The sequence below is a fragment of the Fusarium oxysporum genome, chromosome 10, assembly GCF_000149955.1.
Source record: "Fusarium oxysporum f. sp. lycopersici 4287 chromosome 10, whole genome shotgun sequence".
NCBI classification, from domain to species: Eukaryota; Fungi; Ascomycota; class Sordariomycetes; order Hypocreales; family Nectriaceae; genus Fusarium; species Fusarium oxysporum.
Window position 1 is genome coordinate 1,947,391 of NC_030995.1, and position 11,576 is coordinate 1,958,966.

General features: G+C 46.1%; 6 protein-coding genes across 6 annotated transcripts in view; 3 read left to right on the forward strand and 3 right to left on the reverse strand.

The window, feature by feature from the left end:
• Nucleotides 1-764, reverse strand: part of FOXG_11598 (uncharacterized protein) — a gene marked incomplete at its 3' end in the record, with an annotated part of 1,144 nt that extends 380 nt beyond the window's left edge. Inside the window, exon 1 of the mRNA XM_018391308.1 lies at nt 1-764. Within this exon, the coding sequence (XP_018249926.1) occupies nt 1-727 (727 nt within the window). The 5' untranslated portion in view covers nt 728-764.
• A 589-nt stretch (nt 765-1,353) lies between these two features.
• FOXG_20575 (uncharacterized protein) lies at nt 1,354-2,199 on the reverse strand. Its single transcript, XM_018400856.1, has 2 exons — nt 1,675-2,199; nt 1,354-1,615 (listed from the first exon to the last, which is right to left on the reverse strand). The coding sequence occupies exon 1, from the start codon at nt 1,862-1,864 to the stop codon at nt 1,685-1,687; it is 180 nt and encodes a 59-aa protein (XP_018249927.1). The 5' UTR covers nt 1,865-2,199; the 3' UTR covers nt 1,354-1,615; nt 1,675-1,684.
• Nucleotides 2,200-2,471: 272 nt separating this feature from the next.
• Nucleotides 2,472-2,609, forward strand: FOXG_20576 (uncharacterized protein; the record flags this gene model as incomplete). Its single annotated transcript, XM_018400857.1, has 1 exon — nt 2,472-2,609. The coding sequence occupies one exon, from the start codon at nt 2,472-2,474 to the stop codon at nt 2,607-2,609; it is 138 nt and encodes a 45-aa protein (XP_018249928.1).
• Nucleotides 2,610-3,448: 839 nt separating this feature from the next.
• Nucleotides 3,449-4,657, forward strand: FOXG_11599 (uncharacterized protein; the record flags this gene model as incomplete). The annotated part of the gene is made up of 2 exons (XM_018391309.1): nt 3,449-4,214; nt 4,272-4,657. The coding sequence occupies exons 1-2, from the start codon at nt 3,542-3,544 to the stop codon at nt 4,655-4,657; spliced, it is 1,059 nt and encodes a 352-aa protein (XP_018249929.1). The 5' UTR covers nt 3,449-3,541.
• Nucleotides 4,658-5,419: 762 nt separating this feature from the next.
• Nucleotides 5,420-6,201, forward strand: FOXG_11600 (uncharacterized protein; the record flags this gene model as incomplete). The annotated part of the gene is made up of 3 exons (XM_018391310.1): nt 5,420-5,441; nt 5,494-6,012; nt 6,062-6,201. The coding sequence occupies 3 exons, from the start codon at nt 5,420-5,422 to the stop codon at nt 6,199-6,201; spliced, it is 681 nt and encodes a 226-aa protein (XP_018249930.1).
• Nucleotides 6,202-9,296: 3,095 nt separating this feature from the next.
• Nucleotides 9,297-10,908, reverse strand: FOXG_11601 (uncharacterized protein; the record flags this gene model as incomplete). Its single annotated transcript, XM_018391311.1, has 3 exons — nt 9,297-9,445; nt 9,509-10,045; nt 10,902-10,908. 3 exons carry the CDS (start codon nt 10,906-10,908, stop codon nt 9,297-9,299), a joined length of 693 nt encoding a protein of 230 aa, XP_018249931.1.
• Between the last annotated feature and the right edge of the window lie 668 nt (nt 10,909-11,576).

The window sequence follows — 11,576 nt, forward strand, 5'->3', positions numbered from 1 at the left end:
ATGCGTCACCAGGTTCGAATTTGACCTCTTGTTGCGATGTGGGCGGCCCTAATAATACTGGCATTGGCTCTCTCTTAAACTGGTACCGTGGAACTTCCTCGGTCGACAGTGGTACCATCGCATTTGCTTCTGGCAAACTCTCCCTGACGCGCTCATACCAATGCTCAGCGCTGTAAGCTTCCCTTTCGAAGAAGTTAGGCGACCAAACACCTCGGTCTTTCTGTCCCTCATCGTCCTGAATTTTCGGAGGAAGCACTGTCCAGTCCATCCAACGATCCAACATACCCGTGACCAGCTTGACACCATCCTCATGACGTCCGTACCACGCCTCAACGAGCTGCTTGCCTTTAAAACCGCGGTCGTAGGGCCCCCAATACGATCTCACAATGCGTCCATCCGCCACAGGCTCAAGATCGAGGTATCCCGTGAAGCCCGCTGCGCGAACGTTGAAGGGCCTAATAGGCTTGACACGTTGACGCGCAAATCTGTCCAGAACACCATCTGGTTCGCTCACAGGACCGTCGGATTCTGCATCTTCATTTTCGTCGTGCTCTTGGCCAAGGGCGAGCTCTTCGGCACTTTCTTCTGCAGCGGCAGTCTCATCAAAATTTTCATCCCGTTCTGCGTGTTTGGAAGCGCGATCGAGAGCTTCTTCGTCGGAACTACCTTCGAAGTCGTACTTCTCTACCGTGTATCGCTTCGTGCGATTAGATCTCCGGGTTCTCATGATGAGTTGTGAGTGACAAGGATGGAAGCAAGCTGAGCTGGAGGTGTACTGAGACAAATTTTAGTGGGGAGGCTATTCTGTGCAGCTCCGATAACACTGGGGTTACCGCTAACTTCAGGTTTAGTTACCTTACTGAAGGATAGGTAGGTTAGGTAGGGGAGTCACAAAATAACCTAAATATTGTCCCATTTACCAGACTGCCTTGAATATAATTATTGATATATCTGATATTAATTTGTATCTTGTCTAGCTAGAAAAGGCTATATTTTCTGTTGTTCTCCGGGCGCTTTTCTTTCTCACCAACTCTAATGTAACACTGGAACACTTCCCCTTTGGAAGGCGAGAAGACCTAAAAGAATTGGTTGGATATATTGTAGTAGTCACGAAAAATGTGGTATTGGTCCGTCGGGGCGAGTTTGTATAAGAAAAAATGTAATCAAGTGCCTTTTTCTTCTCCTATAAGAACCCTATTTCTGTCATTCAAAGGCCTATCCGTGATCTTCCAATGTCCTCCACACTTTTCTGGAGAAGCAGGAATGGGTTCACCATAGGTACCTTAGCTAGCTGATAGCCCAGAAACAGGGCTTGGAAGAGACCCGTGAGCCTTAAGGAATCGGGCTGACGGTGTCGAATTGTCTGATCTGGTTGATTAAGTGTCCCATTGACACACCTTGGCCAAGTTACATGATGCCCTTCTTTTCGTCATGGCCTAGCTGCATGGAGCCTTGTCCGAGATGTCGATGGTAAGGTAGGATACGATACGCGATAGATATCCTCATCTTTATCCTCATCTTGTTGGGAGTGGGAGAAAGAATCATACATGGGCCCGTTGATGCTTCCTACAAGTGTTTCCAATAGCCACTCTCGGCGAGTTTCAAGCTTGACTGGCTGAATATGAGGATCAGTACACCAGTGGTACGATTCATATATAGAGGTTTCGAACTTACGCATAAGATTTTAATCCCGAGATCGAATATCGGTTTCTATGGGAGGAGTCTTGGGTGCCAGACCATGGTTCGTCAGCCGATCGAGCATCTTGTTGATGGCATCAAGCTTGTCTTTAATGGGCTGCAGCTTCTCATCAAAGATTCTCTCAAGGTCATCCTTCGAAGCGTGAAAAATAATAATGCCTGGCATGGCTGCGCTTTGTACACAACGCCCTTGTCTTCTACCGATCGAAAGGCGTAGGAGGCGTCCGGAATGACTGATCTGGTAGATAGAATTGATGATGATATCTGGATGGAGAACTTGAGTTTGTATAGTGGATTGATGGATTTCTGGTTAATGGTGTGTGTTTAAAAGAAGAAAAAGATGGGAGAGAAGATGAGTAGACTCTATTCGGATTTTGTGAGGGCTAAGTACTGATCTAAACCTTTCGTTAAAGCTTGTAAGGGCTGAGTTGGTAAGTATTAAGTTAAACCTTTCTGCAAAATTTTCAACTCTAAAAAAACAAGAAAAGCCTCTCCCTCGAGCTTCGTCTCCAAAGCCACGATGGTAATACAGCTTGTAATGTGACCTGTCAGGAACTAGGTGTCGGAGTTGGAATGGCTGCTGAAACGACCAAAGACATGAACGGATTTTCATGCAAAATCATCAAGCTTTTGCGCAAAAAGTGAAACACGGACTTCAGACTCATTACGTGGCTTGAAATGAAGAGTATCCAGAGGTCATTCGTGCTGGTATTTTGGTTATTGCGTCGCCCAGCCCATTTCTCAAATGGGACCGAGATGGCAACGACAAGATCATGAATGACGGGGGAATCGTCTTCGGGCAACGGGCTCTCAGCCTGGCTGTTTTGAAGGGCCGCTTCTTGGAGCATCTGGCCTTCCTTGAAGTTACCCCTAACATGATAGGCGAGGCGCTCTTCAGGAGAAATGAGTAAAGTTGGAGTTCCCTCATGCCTTTTATTCTTCAAAAAGAAAGATGACATCGCCATCAGCATCGACCTTTTCGAGCATGCCAATTTCGTCAACAGCTCCAACTGTTGACGTGGGCGTATCTAGTCTCAGTCGTTTGCATGATTTTCAATGAGCCAGGTCCGTTTGCCTATGCACATGGGAAAATATGGCAGGTTAATGTTGTTGGATGAGCGGATTTGGTATTGAAAATGGTCAATTCCCCCGGCTGAGAGTTTCTGAGTGGCAGATAGATTGCAGCGTGATTTGTTCGCTCTGGTTTGGGAGATACAGCTGCTTTGGACATAAGCCAGGGGCAAATCACAAGAGAAACACGGCTCACTCAAGAGAGTCACGAAGACAAACGATAAGAACGGATTGAAGAAATTTGATTAGAAATCCCAGCCATCACGTCGCGTTTCTAGTCTTCTTCTTGATGAATGCTATCTTCGCTTGCTGTCTCAGTGTCCAAAGCAATAAGATATCATCAGACAATTTTGACGCATGGCAAAGCGAAGGGATTGATATTTGCGCGATATACAACTTCTAATTGCATCCTATACTTATCTTGGCTCCCTTGGATCTTATTATCTCTTTTTAGAGATAAAAGATTCCCCTCTGAACAATCTTTTTGTTTGTCCATGTCCCTCACAATCATGCACAATAGACGTCTACTTGCAACAGAACTTCCTTTTCTTTCCCCAAGGAGCTTGTCAAACTTGGGCAGTGTTTATCGAAACTTATTCTCTCTCTATTTCAATCCGAACGGTGTCCTATATTTGCACTGTACCGCCACTGTCAGACAGCTTGCCTTGCCGGCCTCAATCAACCGCCAATTCACAGCGGCTGCCTGCATCTCTCAAACACCTTTCTTTTCGACTTGATCATCAAGGTTTTGCACTCTACAACTACCGACCGAATGAAACGAGGAACTGCCTTTGCTATCCATCAGGTTTCCATCATGTCCAGAAATCCCGCCAAGCGCCAGAAAGTTCAAGGAGTGACCCCTGCAGCCTCTGATTTCGAGAGTTTCGCACCAGATGGAGATGTCGTCTTCATCGTCAACAGGGATAAACGCGTGCGCGTTCATTCTGTTGTGATGAAGGGCGCCTCACCTGTATTTGCCGCAATGCTCGGGCCAAACTTCATGGAGGGCCAAGCTCTGGCGACGGCCAACGCCAATGCCAACGCCGAAACCGACCCCTTCGAGATCGCACTACCTGAAGAAGAAAGCTCCATTTGCTTCGGATGGATTTGTAGAGCTCTCAACTCTCAATCTGCCACAATGCTCTGGGACCCCAAATCCTTGGAGCTTGTGAAAGTCTGGTCCATCATCGACAAGTACGACATGCAGCAGAGCATGCAACTTTCTATCATGTTCTGGTCACACAAGAGACTTTCCGCGGCCCTCACGACACAAGATCTCTGGCTTTTGGCCCTGGTGTGCTTCCAGAATAAAGACTCGGCTTCCTTTGAGACTATCACCAAAAGGCTTCTTCGACGTTCCGAGGGAGCATTCTTCACCAGCGCCTCCAAGACTGAGACGCTGGTTAATAAAAACATGCAAGGACGATTTTGGTACAAGCTCGCAGGTGAGATCAGATGAATCAAGCCCTTAATCTTGAGCTCAAGCTAACTCCTTGCCACAGCAAAGCTCCAGGTGGTACGGACTGATGCCCAGAACAAGGTGGCTAGGTTGGTGTACAATGAGATTCCCTCTATCCTTGCTTCGCACACCTGTGCTACCGAAACAGCGTACTACTTCAACTACTTACCCCATCTCATGTGGAATGATGGTTTCCAGATCTTCTTCTTGGAGATTGGAGCCCCTGCGAGCTACCTTGACGAGGTTTTATCAGTGCTGGATAGCTGGGTGACTCGACATGGTGGCCGACATGGAGGCTTATGTGACGGCTGTGCTGGGCTTACAGATTTACTTCGAAGGCAAATCCGTAATTCTGCACCTAAGATCAAAGGCCTATGCCTTGCTTGTTTCGAGAAGGGAGACAGCACATGTTCTGAGCACAAGGACTAGGCTCCAGTAGGTAGCAATGAAAGCCTGGCATTCAAACAATCCCAAAGGGGAGACAAAATGGTTCAAGATCTTTATCAAAAGTGATTAATGCAGCTAATATAAGGGCCTCTATTGCTTGGACACATGACAGTCAAACATACAAGACCACAGTTCGAGAAGGCGAAGGTGAAGAAACTCCTACTGAATGACTATATCTATGTAGTCATAAGAACAACGCTTGCGACAGAGGATGCGTAAACAGCTCGATTAACCGCTTTCCTGAAAAGATTGAAAAATTAGCGAAAATAATCATCATCGCTTGGTGGAAACAATGTCTAAGGTCATGATGGACAATCCTGAAGTTCATGCATGCCTCAAATGACGACAATCGAAACGAAGAAGAAGCAACAATGCTTGACCACATCGTCTCAAAAAGTATAAATACCAGCATTTTTCTACTAAGGGTTTAGCAGATTTCAACAATAGGCAATTTAATACTCTAAGTAAATATTATATTTATAAAAGTTCTGGCAGCTAGTACCAGCTGGCAGATAGAACAATGAATCAAGGGCCGGCCACTTGGTACCTCATGGCCAAATATATTTTTCCTTTCCTCCGAATTCTTTTTTCCCCTTGAATCTTTTCTTTCATCTCTTCACATTTCATCTTGAACCCTTAAGAGGCCCTCCCACGATAATCGCACAATCATTTCCTTGAACCTCGAATCCTACCACGATATTTGCATAAGCATCTCTCCAACTACCTGAACTTCGCTTCGTAACCATGGAGACCTCTCAAGAAACCGGTATGTGAATCAAAAGGCCAAGCTGAAGAAAGAAGACTAACCGTTATATGAGAAGAATGTGTCACCATCATCCCTGACGGGGATGTCGTCCTTGTGCTGGGTAAGTCCAGGACAGCGGTTGAGATCACTGCTTCATTTTTGAAGCATATATCACCCGTCTTCGAACGGATGCTGGTCCTACCGATACTCGAAGGCGAGGCGGTCCGTTCCTTTGATGGAACGGAACCGGTCGCCATCGAGCTTCCGGCGGAGCAGCCCGGCGCAATGATAATTGCGCTCCGGGCGCTCTATGGGTCAGACCCCGAGTGCCTCACTGCAGAGCCTCGGGACATCCGAGACGTGTCTGTCCTGGCAGACAAGTATGACATGGTGCAGAGGTTCCGTCCGATGGCGGCTATTTGGCTAGGGTACCCAGCGGCAACAACAAGCCAGCCAAACCACCATGCCGCCTACCTTTTTCGAATAGAGAAGGAGTTCTTCGAGATAAGCAAGTTTTTTATTCGAAACGATGCCCCTGTTCTAAAGTATGCCCTGGGAACGCCCGACGAGCACCTTGGTCCGAAGTTGGGCAGTAAGTCATCTTTCAGACAAGGTCCCTATAGCAGTACTGATTAGAATAGTGGCCATCGAATCTGTGCGGCTCGCAAACTTCACCAACCACGTGGATATTGGTCTCTGTCTTGGATTCTTTTCCACAGCCCAGGACAACTTCGTTGAACGACAGCCTGGTTGTCGCTTCACAACGCGGCATCTGTGGTAAGCCCACAAACAGGGGGGAATGGCACCAAGTTTCGTTGGACGACACGGAGATATCGAGCAGCAACTTTCGGGTCCGTAGGGCTCATCAACAACGTCAATAAAAAAAGCGTCTTTCGTCTTGCAACAGGAAAACCTCGTCCCATCTAGCATTACCTGGTAGATGAGAGATATATAATAAGTGTCCAGACTTGGACTAAAGAATGCCGACTATTGTCGCACCAACCTTATCGTACATAAACACCCGTACCCAAACTATTCAAACGTCTCAAAACCTAGATCAGAATGAAGTCGACCTAGTTCCGTATTATCAAGTTGTAAATGTAACATGCCACGAAGTGAGGAGTCATGGTATACAAACCACGTTTTCAGTATCTCGATTCAGACTCGGCATCAAGAATCGTATCGACCCAGGCTTGCAAACGCGTACCGGAATGAAATGATCGGGCTTTGCATGGATTGGTTCGTAGCTGCGATGAGAAAATTCGTGGCTCAAAAGTCTGGGTGTCGGCACACACGTCGGCACCTGGTGCTGTGATATTTGATGTTCTGCTTGAGCCATTTCATAGTGAAAAGTTAGCCCTTAACGAATTCTTATAATGTTAACAACGAGAAACCGATGGAAATGGCTAGAGTGACGTCAAAAACCATCGAACCATAGAATCGTGAGCTCACAAAGACGTTATTTCGCCCTTAACATCATACTCGCAAACTCTTCAAGATCAAGCCGTCAACGGCCGATGTCAATCCAAGCATGATAATTTACGTAATGTTTACGCTACGAGTCGATGCCAGTTGTTTGATGTGATGGGGGAAGATATAAATACTTGCGTCAGCCTGGGATGCCATACATACACTTCTCTGCCACGCCCGAGAAAAAGGTCTCAACAATACAACATAAGCTACTCAAGTGAGCAACCCTCTTTCTATTCAATTAGCTGGAATTGTTTCTAGATTTGACAGGACAAGGAGCATCCATGCCTTCAGGACCTGTTAAAGGGAGTTCCACCCCCCCAGACTCCCTGTTTTCGCAATTTATTCTGAGGTGATCACCACGTCTCGACACGCAAAATTATATAAAAAACACAGGATCGAAGAAAAAAGTCTTAATTATAGGGAGACTGCTCGAGTAGTTGCCAAAATCCGAGTATCAAGGGACAAGTGGTAATGATTTCAGGTTATCATCTACGAATGAGCAAAAGTTGCTTGGAAGTGAAAAGCAATAAAAAAGAACAGTCACGCCACTGTAAAACAAAAGATCGGCTCGGCAAGCTGGAATATTAAACACTTCGCGGCACCAACGTTCATTCCGAGATTCATATGTATAGATAAAACCTCTACGGAGGATGAAGAAGTTTCCAGTCATGGGGGCCCTGAAATCGGGAGGTTTACGGAAATATATAACAGGCTCAATTCTCGATGGCAAGCACCGTTTGGATGCCAACACCCCAACGTCATCCGAGGATGCTTGGCGCATGTTGCGCGCCAGGTCCGAGGCGTGCGTTCTGTTTCCTCGTGTGAGATGATGGCCAAACATGAACCTAGAAAAGTCAACCGGCATTCGAAATCTATTCATCACGACGCACTGGTTTATTGCGGTGAACGTTGAAACTCGTGATGAGATGAGCTTGAAGGAAAGGGTAATTTTTAGTTGCCACAAAATGTTAGAGATGGTCGCGTAGATAGCGGCGACCCAACAACATCACTTGCACTGCTAAGTGAGGCACTACGGCATAGGGAAGGATATATTCCCAAAGAAACGAAAACTGGGAATCCGGGCCCAACATCATAAATCAGTCGTTAGAAACCGTGCGGTTCAGACATACTCGTCACATTCGATATAGAGACCGAATTCACAATAAGATAATATATAGTAAAGGTCAGAGAACAGTCCTTGCCTCCCTGGCTTGGGAACTGGCAAAGAGAAGATTTCTCCTGATGAAAGGTAGTGACGGGCCCCAACTCGCATTGAGTTTCTAGATGATAACCCCGAGGTAATCTACCATGCCTTGAGGATTCTATACGGATCGGACCCGGGGTCATTCACACTGCCTCCCAGAAAAAATGGATCTTCATTATTGAACATCAATTGCGAAAAATGGACAACTTGCGGCGATGGAAACACTCTTCAGCATATCATCGTTAATTGTGGTAGAATCGCTGGGGGTATAAACTCTTTGACTGAAATTGGAAAGCAAAGCTCGCTAAGTAAGGTAGCGATCTCTTTGACATGAGGAAGTAAATAATTAAAGAAGGTTTCGGAAACGCAGGAACAATGAGAATAAATAGGTATAAAGAAGACTTTATTTATATGATAATTTAGTTTATAAGCTATGTATTGTAAAATAGTGACTCGGCCTGGAAGTCCAGGGTCTCCTAGACACCGATTTCCATGTGATGTTTTGTAAGCCGGAGCCCACCTCTTCAGGATATGTAGAGAACACTACGAATTGAATTTGTATATTGAACAAAGAAAGACCAAGAATTTCCACACTGGCTTCTGAATCTCGGCACATGAGAGCGGCAGCCTTGTTGTGAACCTAGTTAACAACACCAACAGTGGCAGCCCTCGTACACCGAATCCCCCTTTCTGTCATAAGAACCCACCAACTTGACTGCTGTTGGGCAGAGTGAACACGGTGATACTGAGTGTGGAATCTTATTAGCTGTCTGAAGTGTCGGAGTATTAATGCCTCCTCGGATGAAGTCAGAACGGGAGGATTTGATGTCAAGAGCTTGAGCATGGAAGACGGGTCCCACGGCCGATGGAATATGGTATATATTTAGTAATTGAGATTCATGACAATAACAAAATGAAAAGCAAGCTTCAGACGTTTCAGTACAACATGAATCCAATGTGCATGGAAAAACAAAATGTTTAATTATAAGCGTCCAGCAACATGGCTAGGGGAGTTACAGATCGGAAAGCATGTAATCAACTAGGATGATTGTTCCGCCACTCAAATTAAAGATACAATCTTAGCATGGAACCATGCTCGCTTTTGTCTTGCAATTATGCAGGTTACCCTTTTCTCCCCGTCGATGTACCTGACATGCAGCCAGTGTCCCGTCCATCCGTCAGTGCATAGATTGGCACAATCAACCGGACAGGTGGTTGGATGGATTGGGGCAACCTGGCTGCATGCCCACGGGATCGTCTGCCGTGATTTTGAAGCGGCATAGGCATAGCCCTCCCTTTGGATGTGCCATGTGCTGCGAGAGTGCATGGTGCAAAAGAAGGAGAGCCACTGTTCTCAAAAATCAGCATCATGTCACAACAAGAGAAGATATGTATATTGGTAAGAACTCACTGCCTAGCTTTAGGCCTAGGCCGACATCGTGAGTCTGTTGCGCCAGACGAAAGATTTGTGCGTGGTTCATTTTAACCACGACGTGTTCGCTCATGGTTCGAAACGAATCTTCAAGGTTGAGCCAATATGAGGCCGTCATCAGCTTCCAAGCTTGGTCGAGGTTGGCTGGCTCGCAGTTCATCCAGTCAGTGGCAGCCATGGAAAAACTGGGTGACATGTCGTACTTGTCTGCCAGAATGGAGACTTTCTGGATCTCATCGGGGTCGAGGAATAACATGCTTGGGTCTGACCCATATATAGTTTTTAAGGCCTGGGCAGTCGCCAGCCCATCATCCTCTGGCAGTTTGATGTCAACTGGCAACTCATTGCTCTCGTGGAGCTTGATTCCCTCTGAGAACTTGAGGTTCAACATGGCGTCGAATACCGGAGACGCCAGGGTCAGGAACTGGGAAGAGACTTGAATTCGCAGTTTTTCTTGACCGACGACGAGAATTATGTCTCCGTTCGGAATGACAACTTCGTTAGGGATGTTGTTTTCTGCCAAGTGTTAGAATAGACCCGGAATAGTGGATGATACTGCCACATATCCGATTCTGACGACATGGCTTCGTTCGAGTTTCTACTCAAGGTTGCGATATATAGCCCATATGCTGTTGCAGGCGGTAGAGAGTTGTTGTATCGTGGTTGTTTAGAAGTGAACAGATTATTGAGTGAAGAGAAGTTCAATAGGTAGACTTGAGGAAGCCAAGAGAAGAAGGTGATGATACAGGGCTGAGAAGGTGACCAAGCCAATAATTTGTCGGTTGGGTTGTTCCGGCGGTTTTATGAACAATCACTGAGTGTTAGCTGCCAGTGACTGACACCTGCCAGCGAACATGGTATATAATAAGTGAGATAGAAAGAACAATATGAACACCTCAGAGAAAGGACTTGATGGGCCGGAAAAGCGTCTCCTGAGTGTTATTGATGGCCAGGCCAAGTTGAACCATTTACCATCGCAAGTCTTTCCATCCTAAGCACAATATGAGGGACCGGGAGTGATTGGTTCATTGCGTTTGTACCTCATTGCCTTTCATTGTTGTAGTTATACGAAGACTTAGTTTACGAATGATAGGGAATATAGAAACTGCAATCCGGAGATGCTTATCTAGTGACGAGAGTGATTGTCCCGTTCGGGATAATGGTGAGGCCTGAAGGGGAGCGATATCGTATGACTTCTGGGAAGTTGGTGGTCAACGTCGCAGAGAACACGGAGATATCGCACAAAGAAACTCTTGGTTATATGAACCCTGATGCGAGCTTCACCAGCAATGAGGACGAGCGCCCCGTTTGGTACGAGTCTAATATCTGAAAGAGATCAGCATTGTCAGCTACGGGGAAGAAGGACACGTACCACTCATATTGTGTTGTGAAGAACGATGAAGATGAAGAAGTTCATGTCCATGGCTCGGGATATGTGATGAGTACCGATCCAAATTTGCCAATGCTTTGCATCTGCCAGCTGAAAACATAAAATCACCTCTATAGTATTCCGATGGCCAATGTCTCATGTAATCTAAGGGTTTGTATACCAAGGCGAGGCCATCTCGTGGCCTCTGATGTTCTGTGCCTCAAGCAGGAGTGTCACATCTCTGATACCTTGTAACGGCAAAGAGGAACATATTTTATAAGACTTTAATAGAATATACAAGCAAGATAAACTTGCTAGGATGTCTTGGTGGTCTGGAAATAAGGAAAGGGGGTACTCAACAATGCCGAGAGAGGGCGCTGGCTTGTATTTATAGACGGTCGCTGTAAGTTTGCTGACCTTGTTGACCTCCTTGTTTGTGCAGCCTTTTGCAATAACATTTCAGTTTCTTGTTACAGTACCAAACTGAAGGGGAGAGAAGAGGAGAAAAAGGAGTTAAAGGCACACCACTGCCTGATGCTGGTGGACCCCATGCTCTAGGGTGTGGCTCATCCAGGCCAACCTACCCAAGTTACGTCCATTCATCGTAACTCTCAATTCAGACTCGACATTTTTCTCGATCTCATCGATCGATGGGGTTGCGCAAAAAATCCCATGCTT